General features: G+C 34.2%; 11 protein-coding genes and 3 pseudogenes across 14 annotated transcripts, besides 3 other annotated features; 5 read left to right on the top strand and 9 right to left on the bottom strand.

Moving 5' to 3' along the window:
• Nucleotides 1-4: 4 nt before the first annotated feature.
• Nucleotides 5-548, bottom strand: TVAGG3_0815970 (uncharacterized protein; the record flags this gene model as incomplete). Its single annotated transcript, XM_001304869.1, has 1 exon — nt 236-535. One exon carries the CDS (start codon nt 533-535, stop codon nt 236-238), a length of 300 nt encoding a protein of 99 aa, XP_001304870.1.
• A 316-nt stretch (nt 549-864) lies between these two features.
• On the bottom strand, nt 865-1,503 carry TVAGG3_0815960 (tRNA-splicing endonuclease subunit Sen34 family; the record flags this gene model as incomplete). The annotated part of the gene is made up of 1 exon (XM_001304868.1): nt 865-1,503. One exon carries the CDS (start codon nt 1,501-1,503, stop codon nt 865-867), a length of 639 nt encoding a protein of 212 aa, XP_001304869.1.
• Nucleotides 1,504-1,617: 114 nt separating this feature from the next.
• TVAGG3_0815950 (Chain A Triosephosphate isomerase) lies at nt 1,618-2,428 on the bottom strand (the record flags this gene model as incomplete). The annotated part of the gene is made up of 1 exon (XM_001304867.2): nt 1,660-2,418. The coding sequence occupies one exon, from the start codon at nt 2,416-2,418 to the stop codon at nt 1,660-1,662; it is 759 nt and encodes a 252-aa protein (XP_001304868.1).
• A 243-nt stretch (nt 2,429-2,671) lies between these two features.
• Nucleotides 2,672-4,764, bottom strand: TVAGG3_0815940 (uncharacterized protein; the record flags this gene model as incomplete). Its single annotated transcript, XM_001304866.1, has 1 exon — nt 3,289-4,674. The coding sequence occupies one exon, from the start codon at nt 4,672-4,674 to the stop codon at nt 3,289-3,291; it is 1,386 nt and encodes a 461-aa protein (XP_001304867.1).
• Nucleotides 4,765-5,289: 525 nt separating this feature from the next.
• Nucleotides 5,290-6,576, bottom strand: TVAGG3_0815930 (tubby protein, chain A domain-containing protein; the record flags this gene model as incomplete). Its single annotated transcript, XM_001304865.2, has 1 exon — nt 5,328-6,563. The coding sequence occupies one exon, from the start codon at nt 6,561-6,563 to the stop codon at nt 5,328-5,330; it is 1,236 nt and encodes a 411-aa protein (XP_001304866.1).
• A 470-nt stretch (nt 6,577-7,046) lies between these two features.
• On the bottom strand, nt 7,047-7,679 carry TVAGG3_0815920 (COMM domain containing protein 2 domain-containing protein; the record flags this gene model as incomplete). Its single annotated transcript, XM_001304864.2, has 1 exon — nt 7,092-7,679. The coding sequence occupies one exon, from the start codon at nt 7,677-7,679 to the stop codon at nt 7,092-7,094; it is 588 nt and encodes a 195-aa protein (XP_001304865.1).
• Nucleotides 7,680-10,175: 2,496 nt separating this feature from the next.
• Nucleotides 10,176-10,328: a mobile genetic element.
• A 464-nt stretch (nt 10,329-10,792) lies between these two features.
• Nucleotides 10,793-12,095: a mobile genetic element.
• Nucleotides 10,889-12,015, top strand: TVAGG3_0815900 (annotated as a pseudogene). Its single transcript has one exon. A coding segment is annotated over exon 1 (1,127 nt).
• Nucleotides 12,096-12,329: 234 nt separating the features above from the next.
• Nucleotides 12,330-12,857, bottom strand: TVAGG3_0815880 (protein of unknown function, DUF4107 family; the record flags this gene model as incomplete). Its single annotated transcript, XM_001304863.1, has 1 exon — nt 12,330-12,857. One exon carries the CDS (start codon nt 12,855-12,857, stop codon nt 12,330-12,332), a length of 528 nt encoding a protein of 175 aa, XP_001304864.1.
• A 225-nt stretch (nt 12,858-13,082) lies between these two features.
• Nucleotides 13,083-13,964, bottom strand: TVAGG3_0815870 (uncharacterized protein; the record flags this gene model as incomplete). Its single annotated transcript, XM_001304862.1, has 1 exon — nt 13,083-13,964. The coding sequence occupies one exon, from the start codon at nt 13,962-13,964 to the stop codon at nt 13,083-13,085; it is 882 nt and encodes a 293-aa protein (XP_001304863.1).
• Nucleotides 13,086-19,722: part of a mobile genetic element that runs on past the window's edge.
• On the top strand, nt 13,981-14,865 carry TVAGG3_0815860 (annotated as a pseudogene). The gene has a single exon. A coding segment is annotated over exon 1 (885 nt).
• TVAGG3_0815850 (uncharacterized protein) lies at nt 15,430-15,930 on the top strand (the record flags this gene model as incomplete). Its single annotated transcript, XM_051247839.1, has 1 exon — nt 15,430-15,930. A coding segment is annotated over one exon (501 nt), but the record flags the coding sequence as incomplete, so codon positions are not given.
• TVAGG3_0815840 (uncharacterized protein) lies at nt 16,127-16,891 on the bottom strand (the record flags this gene model as incomplete). The annotated part of the gene is made up of 1 exon (XM_051247838.1): nt 16,127-16,891. The coding sequence occupies one exon, from the start codon at nt 16,889-16,891 to the stop codon at nt 16,127-16,129; it is 765 nt and encodes a 254-aa protein (XP_051083313.1).
• TVAGG3_0815830 lies at nt 17,227-18,078 on the top strand (annotated as a pseudogene). The gene has a single exon. A coding segment is annotated over exon 1 (852 nt).
• Nucleotides 18,227-19,520, top strand: TVAGG3_0815820 (keratin-associated protein family; the record flags this gene model as incomplete). The annotated part of the gene is made up of 1 exon (XM_051247837.1): nt 18,227-19,520. A coding segment is annotated over one exon (1,294 nt), but the record flags the coding sequence as incomplete, so codon positions are not given.

Raw genomic sequence — 19,722 nt, 5'->3', positions numbered from 1 at the left:
TGGAATACATGCTATTTTTAGTTAGTGTTAGCATATTATATAGGAATTGGCGCCATATTTCAACATATTATATTTGATACATTTCAATGGATTTTGGCATGTGTTATTAGGTTTACTAATGCTCGATTCAAGAAAAATAGATATAATGAATGTGAATTATATACTTTATTTAATTTCAATAAAAAAATATTGACGTAAATAGATATCATTTATAAAAATTTCATATAACTTATCTCTATACAAGCGGGTCAGGGCACAAAGCGCTCTCGACAATTTTCTTGTAATAAACATTTCGAATAATAAAGAATGCTGCGACTGCAATAACTATAACACCGATAATACTACATGAAATAATTGCTGCTAGTTCTCCTTTTGTTAAAGAATGCTTTGTTGGTTCTGGATCTGGATCATCTGTATATGGATCAATCCATGATTGAGTTGCTGTAGGCCATTCTGGAATATTAGGAGGTGGTGGCCATGATATGGTTGGAGTCGGCCAATATGTAGCCGCTAATAAACCTAATAAGATAATCATTTGTCACTTTTCAAAAACGATGAAATTTGTGGTTCCAAATCAAATGATTTCTTTCAGAAATTATAAAAATCAATATACATGGATACTGTAAATCTGATTTAATCGAAATTTATTCGAAATATTTTCAAAATTAATTCAATAAGGAACAAATTTGTTGAAAATGAACGATAAATTATAGTAATCAGTAGAATACTGGCTACCTGATTGAAAAATAAATGAATTCTTCTAAGACTTCTCATTCCAATCATTTGATTTGAAGAAGTAATGATGTCTTTACATTTTTTGCAGGATTTGCAGCATGTGTACATATCTATTGTCAAATCTCTATATCATGTGTCTTTTTTTTGATCAGATGGGAATCTTTGTAAATATCGATTAAATTTAATGTATTTGATCTTGTTATCTGCATTTATTGCAACGATTCCATATTTTTTAGCACCATCTGCAATTCTTACCCATGAAATAAGATTCCTTGTGTCGAAATCATTTTCTTGACACCAAACTAATGCAGAGGAATGAGAGTTCCATGCATCATTCTTATAAACTGCAAAATCACATGTGTAATGTGAGCCATCTCCAATAGTGTAACCATATTTTTTCAAATCACAAAAAACTTGATATTTGAATAGAGGAGGAGTTGGGAATTCGGCATCTTCTTCATCAAAATCATCTTCTTTGTGAGCTTGAATGATTGTATCAAATTTATAAGCAGAATTTTCAATTGGTACTATCTTTTCTTTAAATATTGGTTTAACCAATCTGCATAGGTTGTTCTGTGCACACCAGAGAACTTCATATTCAGAAAATTCAAAAGGTAATCCCAGATATTTATTTTGATGATTATACCACGGAGATGTCATTGATGCTTCTCCCATCACTTTTGCATTTTTCTTTAGTTCTTCCACTTCTCCTGCTGTCCATACAAGCCATGAGCCTCCTTCGTAAAATATCCTTGGTAGGGCACTCATCAAACACTTCAAGCAAAATGATTAGAAAATGTATAAGGTAGATGCGAATGATTGAATCTGATCAAATCATTTATAAAGTTAAAATCAAATTTGATTTGTTTTCAAAAGTTTTAAAAAAAGTTGTAAATTTATAAAAAGAGAAAAGATTAGCTAGATTTACTTGGAGTGGACATTGGAGTTGACAATGTTGATGAAGCCGGCTTCGAGGGAAGCACCACCAACGAGGAAGCCATCGACATCTGGGCAGGCAGCGAGCTCGTTGCAGTTGTTTGGCTTGACGGAACCGCCGTAGAGAATGCGGACCTTGTTAGCGATATCAGCGCCAACCTTAGCAGCAAGGATGTCACGGATAACCTTGCACATTTCCTGAGCATCCTGTGTGGAAGCAACCTTGCCTGTGCCGATAGCCCAGATTGGTTCGTAAGCGATGACAACATCGTCCCACTTGCCGGCTGGGATAGCTGGGATCATCTTCTCGATCTGAGCAGAGACGAACTCGGAGGCCTTGCCGGCTTCGCGTTCAGAAAGGTGCTCACCGCAGCAGTAGATGATCTTCATGCCGTTCTCAAGAGCGAACTTGGCCTTGGCAGCAAGGAATTCATCATCTTCCTTGAGGATGTCACGGCGCTCGGAGTGGCCGAGGATTGTCCACTCGATGCCGAATGACTTGATCATTGGGACTGTAACTTCACCTGTGAAAGCACCGTTTGGCTTTGTGAAGACGTTCTCAGCGCTGACCTTCCAGTCCTTGCGGAGCTTCTGCTGGAGTGTTGGGAGGAAAACGAATGGAGCAGCAACAACAACTTCGACGTTGCCCTCAACCTTAGCGCCGTTGAGCATTTCGACAAGCTTCTCAGCCTCTTGGACTGTCTTTGGATTAGCCTTCCAGTTACCACCGACGAAGAATGTTCTCATCTGTGAAAGTGAAGAAAAAATATGTGTTCGAAAGAGTTCTCAATTTTCTTTTCAATTTTTCTTGTAACTGTGGTCGAGCGCTACTCAATATTGTTTTTGGAGTATCCCGAAATTTTGAGATTAGAAAATGTTCATGATGCTATAAATAATGAACCTGTCATTTCATCCTCATTTTTTTAGTTATTTGGAAAATGATTTAATCAATATCTGAATATTAGATATATCATAAATTAGAATTATGCAAACTTTTTGCGTTCAATTTGATACGGTAGTGAGATGAATACATTGAAAATAAGCTAATTGAATTTTTAATTATCCAGAAGTTATTTTAAGAAATAATGAATAATAAAAATGAATTTCTCCTAAGTGATCGCTTCTTCAAATTTTGTATGGCATAAACAATTTATTTTCCCTTTGTATTATGAAAATCGGATTTCAAAATACAAGTTTTATGTGTGGTCAAATAACTTCTCAATAATTTTCATCGGCGCCTCAAAATCTTATCTAACTTCACATCTGCTGAAACAAGCACTATTTTATCGAGAAGCCGCTTGTTTAATTAGTCATTCAATTCAATAACCTACATCAAGCTTGTCATACAATTTATACGCATCAGAATCTTGATTTTTATTTTTCTATTCATTCATTGGTTTGATTCGCGCTTTCATGTAAGTTATTCTCGTTTTCTATGTAATTATTAACGATAATGTTCAATGATGATCACTCAATCCGGTAAAGGAACTTTCGCAAAAATTATTCTGCCAAATTTTTCATCATAGTCGTTTCTTAGAACAGAAAAATAGATTCTCATATCGATTTTTATATAAAATAACATTTACGCATAAAAATAATATAAGTGTAATATTATTTTCAAACAGGAGTTTCTTCAAATAGAATCTTCAAGATTTCTGATTCTTGCTGCTTCTTCTTTTGTGGTGAAACATCTGTTGCTCCATGTGAAATTAAATCTTTGCTCTTAATATTCTTCAAATGATAATATAATCCTTCCAAATGTCCCATCGCATATGACAATTGAGGATCATACTCTGCGGCGGCGCGATAAGCAGCTGCAAAAGCGATGTATTTTGTGATAACTGGAATGCAAGTTGCGCAAACCAGAATAATGAGTGTAGAAAAGAGTTGATCGAAATCTACAACGAAGTCTTTGCTTGTGATATGATTCATTTCTCTGATTACGTTTGGAATATCATTCATCATTTTCCACAAAACTCTGGCGATGTTAAATGGATTGATTTCGAAAATGATGCCTGTGATATCTTGGATCAAACCGTAATAAGGTCCTTCTCTGTCTTGTGAAAACTCTGCGAATGTCATATTTAAATATTTCTGGCTGAGGAACGAAGGAGCAAACGATTTAACCAAAACGCGTGACATATCTGGAAGGAGATATGGTTCGAGTGACCATGGGAATTCTTTGATCAACCAAGCTCGTTGGAAGAAAACTTCCTCTGCAATATTGTATGTTGAGTTTTTAGAGAGATTTTTGATGATGAAAGCTGAATCATCGGCAGTTAATCCTCTGAAATTTTCTTTAATTCTTCTGAAGATTTGGCCTTCAAAAGAATCAATGAGATGGAATGGGGATTTCTTCTTAATGCGTGTTACATCTGGGAACTTAAGCTGTCCAATGTATCGAAGAGCTACATCTACATCATGTTTTGATTGTTTTGAAAAGTCAAAATCTTCAATGTAATCTGTAACATTAATATAAACTGGTTGAGGTAATGACATTAAATGTTCAACAAAATAGTCTATTTCGATGCCGCTTTGTTGGTAATTTGCGATTAAAACATCAAGTAATTCAATAGTTGTAAGTCTTGTGGCAATTTGACGTCTTAAGCGTCTTCTCAGAGAATAAGGATAGTAGTCTGTGTGCTTGTCAATAAAAGTCTTGACTTCAACTAAGTCTGAGATAAAATTAGATCTTATTTCATCATATTCAACAATCATTGAATTGATCGCACTTTTATGTGTGACTAAATCAATTGTTGCCTTATTAAGAGAGGTAAATTTTACAGATTCTGAATTCGTGACAATATATTTTTGATATTTGGCAATTGCTTGTATGTCCTGAGCTAGACTTCCTGAAGACTTAGATGCTAGTGATGATGATGCTAAATTATCAAACAAATCAGCCCCTAATGCAACAATATCAAAGCTTGATCTTCGCTGTTTAGGTGTCTTTCGTCTTGAAACATTACTTTTGGAGCTACCATTTTTATCAGTAACTTCCATATTTGCTTATAAATCCTTCTGAAACTCTATAAAAAATACGAGGTCGTATATGTCAGATTTTTATAAAAAATCATTATTCTACTGATATGCATATAATGTCCATATTTTATTTGAAAAGCGGATATTATTTGAAAGAAATATCGGCCTTGTCAGAATTTTGAAAGAATTTTGCCAAATTTTATGGGTTGATATCTGGATATATTTCCTAATCACATGATAGTTTATTATTAATAAACTGTCAAGATTTTATAGTTTGCCAGACTACATTTTGGAAAGCCAGTAATTAATCATGAATATTCTTATAGTATAAGACGTAAGAAACTTCATACTGAGCTACACTATATCTTAATTTTCGATATTTGTTAGAAATCGAGTATTTGAAAACGATCTTACAACGCTTTACAATGATAATCATTAACTCAGACATGAAACTGTATCACCGGAATATTTCTTTAAATAACTCATTACTTACAACAGATTTGGAAATAGATTTTTATAAAGCTCTATATTATGCATAAACTTAATTATATTGTCTTCCATTTGTATAAAAACCTTTACTCTGTAGGAAAATGTTTAAATTTCAAGTTCAAAAATAAAATGTAATGGAAATAATTACTAATATATCAAATATATTTATAAACAACAAACACATATTACTTTTTGGAAAATATCATGGCGATTGCTATAGCAAAAGCCATTAAAGTGTTGAACGGAGCACTACTTGTAACATTATACTGATCTTTTGATGCTTTATAGAGTCTGTAGATGACATCACCTTTAGAACTCTTAATTATGAAGTTCTTTATTGAAGATTCTACAAGATCCGAGTCAAAAGTATCGTCATTTCTTTGATCTGTCTCATAATAAAGGAAACTAGAAAGTCTTTCTGGTGATTTCGCTAAATGTGAAAGCTCTGTTCTCTTTGAAACAGGATAATATGGCATTAAAGTTAAAGGAGCAACAACGCAAACATGTCGTAGATTTGCACCATTTTTTGTAAAACAGCAACCTAAAAGTGCGCCTTCTCGATCATCATGAGGTTTCATATATTTTGTGATTAACGAAAATCGTTTTCGACTGCCAGAAACACGTACAAAGCCTTGATATGTTGGATTTTGTTTATCAATTGGTGCTTTTTGAGTTATTATAAAAATATCGGATTCTTCATCTTTGGAAAGCTCTGTTAGGTAAATTAATTTATCTTCATTAAGGAAATTAAATGAAATTTTTCCAAAAGCTCCTTTATGTCGGATAACTGTATACGATTGCATTGCTATCGGTGGACGCTCAATATTTGGTTGATATTCTTGTAATTTTGCAATTTGTTGAGGTTCGGCCGGAACTTTACGTACTTTTATACCAGCCTCAGCCAATGCATCAGAAATAGATTTTCCTTCAAGTCTACCCGATTGAATTGTCTGATTTTCGGGTTGTTTTATTTCAAGATTCGAAGGTTTTTCGTTTGGCTCAGTTATATGGTTTTCAAGTACCTCGCTATGGCTCATCCTTTTTCTTCTTACTACTCGCTTCTTTTTTGGTGAGGATTCCTCATTTTTATTTTCATCCGTAATTTTTGTCCTCATTGTATTTGTTTTTGAACCATTTCGTGCAACCCATGTTTCTTTGTTTTCAATAGGCTGGTCTGATTCTGATTCTTCATCTGAAGTCATATCTTGAGTTCTTGCTGAAGAAATTGTAATAATATTTGGATCTGGTTGAGGATCTGATGAATAATCATCATCATTACCTATTAAAAATGGCTTTTTTGGTTCGTCATCAAGTGTTAATCTTCTTCTTTTCTTTCTCTCTGATGTTGGTGGAGATGTAGCATTTCCGTTTTGCTTTTGTCGCCTCCTATTTCGGTCTCCGAAATCAACAATCGGGAACATAAATGATAAATTTTAACGAGAAAAGAAAGATTCTAAAAAAATTTTCGATTTATCAGTCGAAAGGTAAAAGTGCTTATTTTCTAAATCACTAATAGATTAAATAATGAACATTTGGATTTCGAAGTTTCAATATGATACTTTATAAGTTAATCATGCAGATTTTGAAAGATCAAAAAGGAATAGTTGGGAATTAAACGATTACATGTAATTCAGATAAAATGAATATCCTTAAAATATGGACCACTATAACCAGAATTTGATAGATTTTGAATTCGTTTTATGTAGATATATCGTTTCTTTGGATAGGATAATCGCGAGATAGCAATAAGAATGAATTGTTTGATTGTTATCAATCCGTTTTCCAATATTTTTTGATGGAATTTCAATAGTTATCATTTATTAGCGACTTGAATAGCAACATTAGGTTCAATTAAATTTTTCGTTGATATGGTATTAGTAGACAAAAATATGGAGCATATTATATTATAAAATAAAATAGGAACGCTTTTATATATGACTAAAGTATTTTTATTTGATGAAGCGCTGAATTCTTCTAAACTTAGAAGTACGGCAAGCCTGAAGTGCGGCATCAAAAGTAGTATATAATTCAACTAAACCTTGTGGTGTAATTTCAAGTGTTTCAGTTTGCTTTGTAGTCTTAATATTAACAACAACGTGTGGTCTTCTCATCGACCTAAGAGCTCGACGTCCAATTTCAACTTGTAAGCGCCAATCTAAGGAAACGAAGTGTTCTGTATCTGGAGAGTTTTCAACTAATGTTTCTTTAACGCTTTGCATAGCTTTTTCGTATACTGCAAGAACTTGTTTTGTATTTAAGAAATCGATTTCTGCAATAAATTCTCTAAAATTGTCTGTTGTGCATTTTGTGCGAACAGCTTCACAAACTATCCAAGCGAGTGCATCAATAGACTCTTGGTATGTTGGGAACTGAACTCCAGCCTCTCGAGCATATGTCTTAATTTCGGTCTGTTCAATTTCACCAAAAAGAAATAGGATAGCTTGCTCAAAAACTTTATGAATTGGAACTTCAGCAGCAACTTGAGCGACTGATTTCATCGCTGAGCGAACATGTGCAGGAAGAATCAATGTCGCCATAGAAATTGAAGCGGTTTCCTTCAAATTTCTTCACTATCATATTTTATTCAAGATTGGAAAGAATTAGTTATGTATAATTCATATCCATGTGGAAAATATGCGAAACATAATAGATTCTTCCCCTTAAGATCAAGAATTTAGATATATGAAATTTTCAAATTCTACAATAGGGAGAAATAATAGTAAAGCAGGAATTTTACTATGTGAGGAAGTAATGATTCTTAGATAGTTATTGCTAATTTTTTATGTTTTGATTCTTTGCCACAATATCTTGAATGAAAAAGACGATTTTTATGCCATATTTTAGTCACGGTTGTTTTTCTCATCTTGAGCTTATTAAATGATGTCTTAAAACCATCGAACATGCTCAATGAAACAATCACTTAAAGATATGAGCTCTCAATTTTCGACCCCCAATATACGTTTATTTTAGTTTCGGCATATTAACATGAAGCAAGAGCCAAACCCTTAAAGACGTGTCCTCTAGTTTTGCCAACTCTTTCATATATTGTAACTATTTTCAGGAAAAAACGCAAATTCAAAATTAGAAATTCACATTTAATCGAGTATAGTATTAAATTACTATCTTTCGTACACGGACCAAGCAACAACTCAAGGTGCATGCTCATTACAGACAAAATCCCCTCTAGTGCACTTAAATTGGGTGAGTTAGCACCAAAAAAGCCATAAGTTAAAGATCTGAACTTGCTCCAGACAATGTATCACTTTAGTTATGAATGCACCAGAAATCCGTCCCAAACTCATACATTTCTACGCTAATCACGATAATAAATATACTATTTTGTACTTTTTACAATAAATCTCTCTTTGTTACACTACAAAATCAATGTGCATTTCGTTGCACCAGTTTTAAATCTTGTTAAATAATGATTTTTGTTACTTTCATGATACAGTCCCATTTAGTAAACGGATTATTTACAAAATAAAAATAAAAAATATTTTTTTTATTTACGATTTTTTATATTTGGATTTTAAGGCATAATTTAGAAAATATTAATAATTTAATCGATTTGATATTAAGAAAGACATTTAAAATTCATAAAAGATCCAAATAATTTCATATCCAAAGTTATTAATATTTGAAGATTTGAGGAAAGAAAAGGAGAAATATTGCATATGAAATGTTTACAAAAAATACATCAGAAATTGTAAAAGAATTTTAATAATTAATAAGATTTGGATGGGTTAAAATTTGTGATGAAACCACCCGATGCTAACTCACGCCACACATACACAGAAGCATTCTATCACGCAACCACCCGATGCTAACTCACGCCACACATACACAGAAGCATTCTATCACGCAACCACCCGATGCTAACTCACGCCACACATACACAGAAGCATTCTATCACGCAACCACCCGATGCTAACTCACGCCACACATACACAGAAGCATTCTATCACGCAACCACCCGATGCTAACTCACGCCACACATACACAGAAGCATTCTATCACGCAACCACCCGATGCTAACTCACGCCACACATACACAGAAGCATTCTATCACGCAACCACCCGATGCTAACTCACGCCACACATACACAGAAGCATTCTATCACGCAACCACCCGATGCTAACTCACGCCACACATACACAGAAGCATTCTATCACGCAACCACCCGATGCTAACTCACGCCACACATACACAGAAGCATTCTATCACGCAACCACCTGATGCTAACTCACGCCACACATACACAGAAGCATTCTATCATTCTTATTTAGTTTCAAATCTAAATCAGATTTACATAGTGGATAACTGCATAAGCATATTCTTATTGTTTAAAATTCGTCAGAAAATACACATGCAAATGTGAATGAAAAAGAGAAATCTTTGAAAATAGCTCTTCAATATGTCGCTAAAATGATAGTAAAGATATTACCTAACAATAATCGGTAAGAAAGGGACTTTTTGTATTTTAAGAATTGCCGAGTCTGCAACAGTTGTTTATCTACGTTTACATAATTTATTTTGGTCAATGTCAGAGTTTTTTGAATAGTTTACAATTGTTAATATATGTGCATCGCTAGGTCATTAAATGGATATTTTATTTATTACGATTTTGGTCGCTCAAATTCAAACATCCATTAGATGAAATTTGACACTAAAATCTTGGCAGATATATTAAATTTCCAGTACCCAAGCATGCCATTCTGGCTATTTATTTTTGTTGTGCATGAAAATTTGGTTCACTTCACTTCTGACAAAACTGACAAGTTTACATGACAAAAATAGATTACATGGCAAAAATATATAGGGTATTTTTTTTAAAAGTAGTTATCTTTATATATAAAAATAAAACTTTTGATATATTTGAGTAAATGATTTATTAATTAATTTATTTATTTTTTTTAAATCAAATCATATAAATATATATATATAATAGTGAAATAGAACAAGAGATAATTATTGATGATTAAATTATAGACGAGGATAAAAGTTTAGATAAATTAATAAAATTAGTGTGGAATCAGACAAATTTCGGGTTGTTTGGGAAGGAATTGTTGGCTATGATGTACTGATTCATGAATCAGTACATCATAGCCAACAATTCCTTATACAAAGTTCAAAAACTTGGGTGCAATCAGAACTGATTGCACCCAAGTTTTTGAACTTTCTCGAGAGTTAGTATACATATCTTCAGTACGGTGGCACTGTGCGCCATCTTACCGAAGATATGTCAATCTGACACTTTGCAAAACCGCTAACGTATATTTTACATCACAATTGCAATATTTCTAATAACCTTAAACTATTTCTGCCACGTAAAGTATTTATCACATAAACCACCTCATCTCACCTCTCTGTACGTTATATATTGTGCGCAGGTCATTGCCCATGGCAACTCCCCGCGACACAATGCACGTGCATGAAAAAAATAAACGTTCTCACTAACGTACACACTAACGTTCACACTAACGTTCTCATTTACAAAAGTATTGCAACTCTTCCCATTGCTGTGCTTCACACAATAGTTCATATTCTTCAGTATCGCTGCTGTCGCTCCAATCGTCTGAGTCAAAGTCGCTGTCATAATTAATGTATGTAAGTTTTGACAAAGCTAATGAAACACGCTTACCGTTTGTATAGGGTGTCCAAAGGTGCGTTTAGCACAGCGCTCTATATGAGACTATTAAAGGAGATATATGCTGATTATAAATATATAATAAAAAATATGAATATATGTATATGATGAGTATGTTGTATTTTGGCGCCATGCCGGGATATAAAATAAATTTTGAGACAAGAGGCGGTTTCGCGGGAAATTTTGGCGGGATTTTTTTCATTTTTTTAATGAATCATAAAGAAAACATCCTCGCTCTTGCAAAAAAATGCAAAGACTGTAAAAAAGTCTACGAGACATTGGTAAAATGCTTCGGTATGGATGCTCCTAGCTATTCCACTGTAACGTATCATGTTAGGATGTATCACTTCATGAACAAAAAGGCGCCCATCATAAAAATTGACAAAAAATCGCCGGATCAAAGAAAAATCAAAGCAATTCTTCAAGCGCTAGATGAAGACCCAAGAGCATCACTCAGAAGGATAGAGGAGATGACAAAGATACCACGTACAACAGTCAGTTATTATCTGCACAATTATTTGAACTACAAACTAGCGTATACACGTTGGGTTCCGCACAACCTTAATTCAGTTCAAAAAAATCTAGAGTCCAATCTTCGAAAGAGCTCCTCTCTATATTGGGTGCGTATCAATCCAAGAAGTTTCGCTTTTTAGTAACAGGGGACGAGTCTTGGTTTCAATATGCAACAGAAGCCAAAATCATGTGGATCCCGAAGGATGAAAATCCGCAAACATTCCCGAAGAAAAAAATTGACACACCAATGATGATGTTGTCGGTTTTTTGGGGCGTGAATGGCATCATCGCAATTGATATTCTTCAAAAACCTAATACGATGAATGTTCAGTATCTAATTGACAATGTTCTTACTCAAATTATCAATTCTGATGAGTTTGAGAAATCCAAACAACAAAAACAAAAGTTTGCAATTCATTTTGATAATTCAAGAGTTCACAAAAGTCATAAGGTAATGAATTACTTGGTGGAAAACAATGTCAAAGTTGTTCCAAACCCAATTTATTCACCTGATATTGCACCCTCTGACTTTTATTTATTCGGCACGCTAAAAAAGAGAGCTGAAGGACGCGAATTCGCGAGTCCAGATGATCTTGAAAATTTTGTAAGAGAGCAATTTGAGCAATTTTCTCATGATGATTTAAAGCGTGTCTTTCAAGCCTGGATCGATCGCTGCGAACGCGTGATTGAATCCAATGGTGATTATATTTAAATAAACTTTATATATATGTAACTTGTTTATTTCTATTCGCAGTATTCAGGTTTGTGCTAAACACACCTTTGGACACCCTATATCGTATGCTTGTATATATCTTCCATTATGTTTGCTATCATAAATGCTTAAACTAACTTTACCCTTTCTCCCTCGTATCTGATAGAATGTATTTTCACGAGGAACGAAGAACAAGTTCTTGAACTCATGACCGTTGTAGTTTGTTATCTCAATAGTTTTCGTCATTACATCCAAATAAAAATTTTCAGTAAAAATAAAACTAACGTTAAAAATTTCTCATAACATAAACGTTCTCATTGCTTTATAACTCTCTTCCTTGGTTTCTTTTTAGTTGCTTTCTTCACGTCTGTCTCCAACTTGACTGTCTTTCTTCTTCGGCCGTAATGATACCAGTTACTTCCACCAGTCAATGGGTCAAATGGTCTTTCGTAAGGGTTTCCATACATTCCATAGGGACCATACGGAAGAACTACTAGTGGAGAAGAAACATTTTCTTTAGTTCCATCGACTCTATTTAAATGCATTGTTTCACCTTGCATCTGGTCATTAAAGTCTTTTGCGTGTTTTGCAAACTCATCGTCCTTTCCTAAAGCATTTTCTGACTCAGTCGCAACCAAATTGGATGCTTTATTTATGAGCCCTATTTTATTTAATCTTAACTTCTTTGCAACCCAGCCTCCAATCTTTCCTTTATTTGCATCTAATGTCTTCGAAACCCTTCCTCCACTCATTTTATTTACTGCGTCATAAGCTCCAAGTGCTTTTGCTCCAAATGCTAATGCTTTTGTTCCCATTGCGCCTAAAGCTGCCCAAGCTACCATTTACACCATATTAAAATCATCTCTCTTCAATATTATCTCATAAAAGTTCTCGTTACTGGAGAAAGTCAATGAAACATAAGTGTTCTCACGGGCTTCGCCCTCACCGCTTTGCGGTCTATCTAACTTCTTTCTTATATCATCTATACGCTTCAAAATGTCTGAACAATTGCTAACATCTTCTACAACAGTTATTTCATCATGAATGACCTTCAAGAACAAGCTCATTTAATATGCTATTAAAATCATCTCAATAATGAGTCCATCCTTTCCGTCTTTAGGTAGCACAACATCTTTCATTGAAGAAGGTTCGACAAGTCTTATGTTAAACTTACTGACAAAGTTTGTTATACTATAATGCTTCGGCGGCGAATACATGTAGTTTGAAAGACATAATATAGATTCTTCAGCAAATTCACTTATACTGGATTTTATAACAATGTTCTCACGAGACCAAATACCACCAATTGACAATCTTGTAAGCAATCCTGCTGAACCTTCTACTGTAAACGTCAATGGTAACATTCCACGAAGGTCATCTATTGACATCTTTGAGTCACTGAATTTAAAGATTTTCTTAAAGCAATCGTCATTATCTAACCATGCAATAGCTTTGAAGTTTTCATTCGAATATACATCTGCTTCATTAAATGTAAAACCTGACTTCTTTGCAGAGATGACTTTAAAATCTATTGAGTTTGTTTCAAAATTATATGCTATGGTAACTTCTGAAGGTAATGGATGTCCTTCCGCAGTCAGTTGTTCTCTCACTACCGTTTGAAGCTTTGTATTAAAAACTTTCATGTCATCTCCTGTATCTAAGTTCACATACACAGCAACAGGAAAACTATCTTGCTTCTTTGTTTCATCATTATATCTCAAAACATTAAAGTTCTTCAATAATATTGTTCTTCCTGCTGGAATACTTCGAACTTGTCTGATTTCAATAGCTTTCTCACCTCCTACATACTCTACCCAGTGTCTTGGATATTCATAAGTATACTGACTTTCTTGAATTTTGGTTGGTTTCATCATAACATGTTCATAGTATATCTTTATACTCTTGTCAGTTAGACTCGGTGCTATGTTCTGAATATTTCTGACTTGCATTTTTAATGGAGATAAAATGAAGCATTTAATACATGACGTAGATGAAGACATGAATGAAAGCAGTGAAAACTCAACAGTTCTCTCATTCTTCCTTTCAGTAAGGACTATGAGTTCTGTTCAAATGGCGTTTATTTCTATTGTGGAAAGATGGGGTCAGGAAAGACATTCAACCTCATTCGTCATATACTCATAACAGAACGTTTAGGAAACGACTCTTACTATGACCAAATCATTATATCAGCAACTTCAGACTCTATGGACTCAACAGCGAAAACATTTATGTCAAAAGTTCAAGCCTCTGTCGTTAAAGTTCCAGACAGTGAACTCATTAAATTTCTTCAACGTTACATTCGACGTAAGAGAAAATATTATGCCATCGTTGAATTTATACAGTCAGGAATGCAAAAGACCTCTGAGGAGATGGAAAGAATTATTGACAAACACCACTTACGTCAGTACTCAGGAGTTTACGATATGAAACGACTGACAAACTACATTCTATCAAAACTTTCAAAATACCCCTTCAAAAAATATCCTTCAAACACTCTGCTCGTTTGCGACGACTTCGCCGGAAAAGGTTTAGTGTCAAAACCAGACTCACCATTAGCTAATCATTACTAAAGTCAGACATTACCATTTAACTGTAGCAATACTTATGCAAACATGGAGGTTTTTAGCTTTAAACATAAAACGTCTCATAACTGACTTCGTTATCTTTCAAGGTTTCTCACGTTATGACATTGAACTCATTTGGAAACAGTCAGGTATAACATTACCTTTTGAAGAAATTTGGGAAGCATATAAGTCTCTCATCTCTCCTCGTTCATACCTTGAGATTCATATCATGACTAATACCATTAAAGTCAAAAATATTCCATGGGAACGACCAACATTATTTTAAAGCCTAACCTTCAATTGACTGATGGTAAACAAATTCCATGCATCTCTGTCGCCATTTCTGTTAATATTTTTGCTGTCATTCATATCATCCACTTCCCCATCCGTTAGCTTTTGAGGATATGCGTTAGAATAGCTGTTCTTAAATGAAGGCTTTTCACCTTTGAGAGCATAAACTCTATAACTTTCTGCATACTTTATGTTTGAACCTCCTGAGCCATCATTGACATAAATTTTTATAGGCTTCCACCCTTTGTTCATGTTCCTGCTTCTTCCCTTAGCTCTTTTGTTCAGTAGTTCTACATCTTTATACACAGCACCTGTCTCAGTGAATTCAACAATATTTTCATTCGTTAGCTTTACATTCAAACCCTTGTCGAGTATATTGTTCATTTCATACATATAAAAGGTTTTTATTCTATATGAAATGAGAAGCAAATCCATCTTAGCTGGTGCCGTTAATGTTCCAATTGAACCAACATCAAATGTTGACTCACGAACGACAAACAATATTGTCATAAAGAACTATAGTTCAGAGTGTTTGAAAGAAAAAGAACCAGAACTTAAGTCGGGACCTTCGGTCTTGGAGCATGGCGCCGTGAATTTAAACACAGCTTCAAACGCTAACGCTACATCAGATGTTAAGTTAGAGTATCCACCACTGGACCAAATTCTTTCAAGAGAAGCCAACGACAATCCTTACACAAATGTTCAAACAAATGCTTCAGATAACGTAGACCATTACCTTCTTCAGTTATACCAAACAATTTTACTCAAAGACGATAAGAAGCTTTTGACAAATCTTATAAGCAAGAACCAAATAATTCTAACAAAGGAGGACCTTGAAAATGTTATCTCACGAATAACAGGGAAACAATGTGTCATTGACTATCTCGACCCTGAAATCGAATGCTGTGGTCAAACTCCACTATTCATGAAAATAGGTAACATCCGCATCATTGAAACACCAGGAACTACAGGAGTTGAGTTTAAGTATAAATATTCAAACGAGTATACAAAACTTTCAACAGAATATAAACTTTGTTTGAAATATGTTTTAGTAAATTAAAGCAATTTGTAATATCTATCCAAAACTTCTTCAACAGTATCGAACTCATCTTCATAATGCAAACCTAATCTTATTGACTTGGTGCAGTTTTCACTAACACAATATTTTTCTGTTCTCTTGACTGACATAACTAACTCATTTGTTTCATCAAACAGCAACAACCAAAGTTCATGACCTAATACATAACATTCATACTTTATATTTTTAGCTCTGAGTTCTCTTGTAAGCTGTTGCATTTAATATTTTCTAAAAAGTCAACTTCAACAGTCATTCGCACTGGTGCCTTCAGTTCTACCGGCTCGCCCTGAAAGTCAACTAGTCTGAATTGCATATCTTTCAAATTGTGAGGACTAATGCGAACCCATTTACCTAAATGAGTTGCTATGACAGGAACGTTTGGAATGAACATTGAATTGACTGCATAACAGAAAGACTTATATTCTACTGAACCTTTACTATTAACTCCTGAAATACCTGTGACATTAGCTATTTTAGACTCAATGTATAAACAATTACCATAACATACGTATGGAACAGATTTCATCTCAATCGTTTTGTCAACACTTTTCAAAGGAAATGTCATATGGTATGCTCCTAAAAGAAGTTGAACTCTATGACTCATTCGTGTTATCTTGAACTCTTTCTTGCTACTGAACTTCAATGTTCCCTCAGAAGAGAGTTCGACATCTATGTTGTCAATAGTTTCTTCATTTATGAGAGTATCTATGACTCCAGCAATTTTATCTATTCTATACTCTGCTCTGTTAGGAAATGTTATAAAACTTCTTTTGTCATCTATTTCAAGCTCCATGAAATCTGTTTCGTCAGTTATAACGAATGAAGCAATAGTATTAAAGTCAACAACTCTGAAAGCAAGCGCTTCATTCTGAAGACCTAAGTTTGTTTGTAGCTTTACTGTCCCGTATTCGTTTGGGTCTGTACTTTGCAAATAGAACAACATTTTATTCTCATTAAAATATGACTATTGCTGCATATGCGTATGAAACAAATGAAGCAAGAAGAGCACATGAACTAGTAAACGAAAACTCAACTTTAACCATTGAAGGCAATGATTTAGTCATTGACGATGGAAAAACTAAAAAAGTCATTGATTTCGATACTTTTAACACTTATGACCCATTCATTACAACAAGCAAGGTTCCATCATAAATGATGGAACGGTGCAATATATAAATTCAAGTAGATGCCTCATTAGTGAAAGTACTGAATGTTCTCATTGAATTGTTAAAGAGCTTTCGATTTGACGACAACATTAAATGCCTAAAGAATTTAGTCATGAATGAGAAACAAATTCTTGGCGTTGCTGGTAGCAGTAATGATGTACACCTTATGACATTAGAATATTATAACGAACATAAAGATGAACTGAAAGGAGAGAAGGGTGACACCGGACCAAGGACCACAAGGAATACAAGGAATACAAGGAATACAAGGACCTCAAGGCGAAAACGGTTTGGATGGAAAGGATGGAAAGGATGGAAAAACTGCTAAATCATGGATATGGAACCTTATAAATACTGGTTTAACAGCTGCTTCATATGGAGTTCTTCAATACCAAATCGGAAAGATATGGGCAGTACTTGGTGAAGAAGTTTTAGATGACGTTAAAAATGCTTTGAACTTCATTTCAAATGGTTCGGATACTATTAAAACTTTATCTGGTTGGATGCAAGAAACAAGGAGTCAAATAGATACTGTAAGACGTATAGCAAACAATGCACGTACGGGATTGGATACTTTACGAGAAGCACAAAATACACTAAAGGAAGCAAATGATATTCTTGGCTCAGTATCAGACATGCATGAAGATTGGCTTAAAGGTGACAAATCTTTAAAAAATCACAGTCAGTCTATTGCTGACTACAAGAAAAGTATAGATTTTTTACATAGTGCTATGGACGTACATGATGGAAGCATAAGGAACTTACTTAATGCTAACAATAACTTACCAGGAACTATTAAAGCATTTATAAAGTCCTTTGTAAAACCCGGTGCTCTAACATTTAGGTCTTTGAGAGCAAGAGCATTGAAGTCAAGAGATGCAGAAACTCCAACAGAACCTACAGAAGGAACTGAAACAACAGAAACTCCAGAAGAACCACCAAAACCAACAGCTAATGAAATATTGTTCGAATATTTTCCAAGGTACTCTGTTCTCATTGCATACATTCAAGAAATACTTAAGAAAGCAGACTTGACTTTAGGAGATGATGAAAGTTCTGTATATCTTTCGTTCCAGTTTCAAATAGCAGAACTTTTGAGACAGATATGCTTAATGTATGACAACATCTCTGATTTCACAAGATATGATGACGACCATGACCCCGAACACGGTGAAGAAGAAGTTTTACAAACATCCATTAAGACAGGAAAGGTTTTAACTCAAAGTCTCATTATTGACACCAAAGATGGCGAAGTGGACGTTCTTCAAGAGCTGAAGAAAAATACTTCTGAAGGAGGTGATGGTAGGCATGAACTTGAAATAAATGAGATAGAAGAGAAATTAGCCGAAAAAGCAGATAAAGAACATAAACACAATATCTCCGATATAAATGAACTTCAAGCTACATTAAATAGTAAAGCGGACAAAAATGAACTTGACGCAATGAACAAAGTTTTGAAATCTCATAAACACAATATCTCCGATATAAATGAACTTCAAGCTACATTAAATAGTAAAGCGGACAAGAACCACGTTCATTATATAACTTCAGATGAACAGATTATAACGGACTATCATGGATATTTAACACAGGATGAAGAAGTGAAGACGAAAAATGTTAATGAAAGAAGATATAAATTCATTCGTGCTAAAGGTTATGACATACACTGTACTGTACAGTATGACACAGGTATAGCACCACAAACATTTGGTTATAACGCTGAAATTTATGCTTCATACTTCTTTGTTAACGGTGTATTAGTTGAACCAAGATTTATGTTAAGAGTTAAGGCAAAAATAACTTTTGAAGATGCTATTAAAAGTAAAGCAGAGAAAGAAGAACTTGACGCAACGAACAAAGTTTTGAAATCTCATAAACACAATATCTCCGATATAAATGAACTTCAAACTTCTTTAGACAGTAAAGCCGACAAGAACCATACACATAAATCCTTCACTACTGTTAGAGCAGACGACATAATATTGAACTTTGACCTTGGTTCAAGTGCACCATTAGAAAATCCAAGTACAAGCGTAAAAGATACTCTTAACAATTTAGATAAGAGTTGCAGGAATATCGAAGATCATGCCAGAAACTTTGAAGCATATGAACTACCAACAATGTTAGATAAGAAAGCCGACAAGAACCATACACATAAATCCTTCACTACTGTTAGAGCAGACGACATAATATTGAACTTTGACCTTGGTTCAAGTGCACCATTAGAAAATCCAAGTACAAGCGTAAAAGATACTCTTAACAATTTAGATAAGAGTTGCAGGAATATCGAAGATCATGCCAGAAACTTTGAAGCATATGAACTACCAACAATGTTAGATAAGAAAGCAGACAAAACAGAGCTTCAAACATTAAAGACAGAAATACTTCAAACATTATATCCTATAGGTTCTATTTATACGTCAATGAATTCAACAAATCCAGAAACAGTTTTAGGTTTTGGTATGTGGGAGCAGATTGTAGATAAATTCTTATACTGTGCGAACTCTTCAAAGCAAACAGGAGGTTCGAAGAAAATTACTGAAGCAAACCTTCCACCGCACACTCATACAGGAACGACAAACTTTTCTGGCGACCATAGCCACTCATT

The sequence above is a fragment of the Trichomonas vaginalis genome, chromosome VI (assembly GCF_026262505.1).
Source record: "Trichomonas vaginalis G3 chromosome VI, whole genome shotgun sequence".
NCBI lineage: Eukaryota > Parabasalia > Trichomonadida > Trichomonadidae > Trichomonas > Trichomonas vaginalis.
The sequence above is the reverse complement of the archived record's forward strand: the minus strand, read 5'-3'. Positions and strand labels throughout refer to the sequence as shown.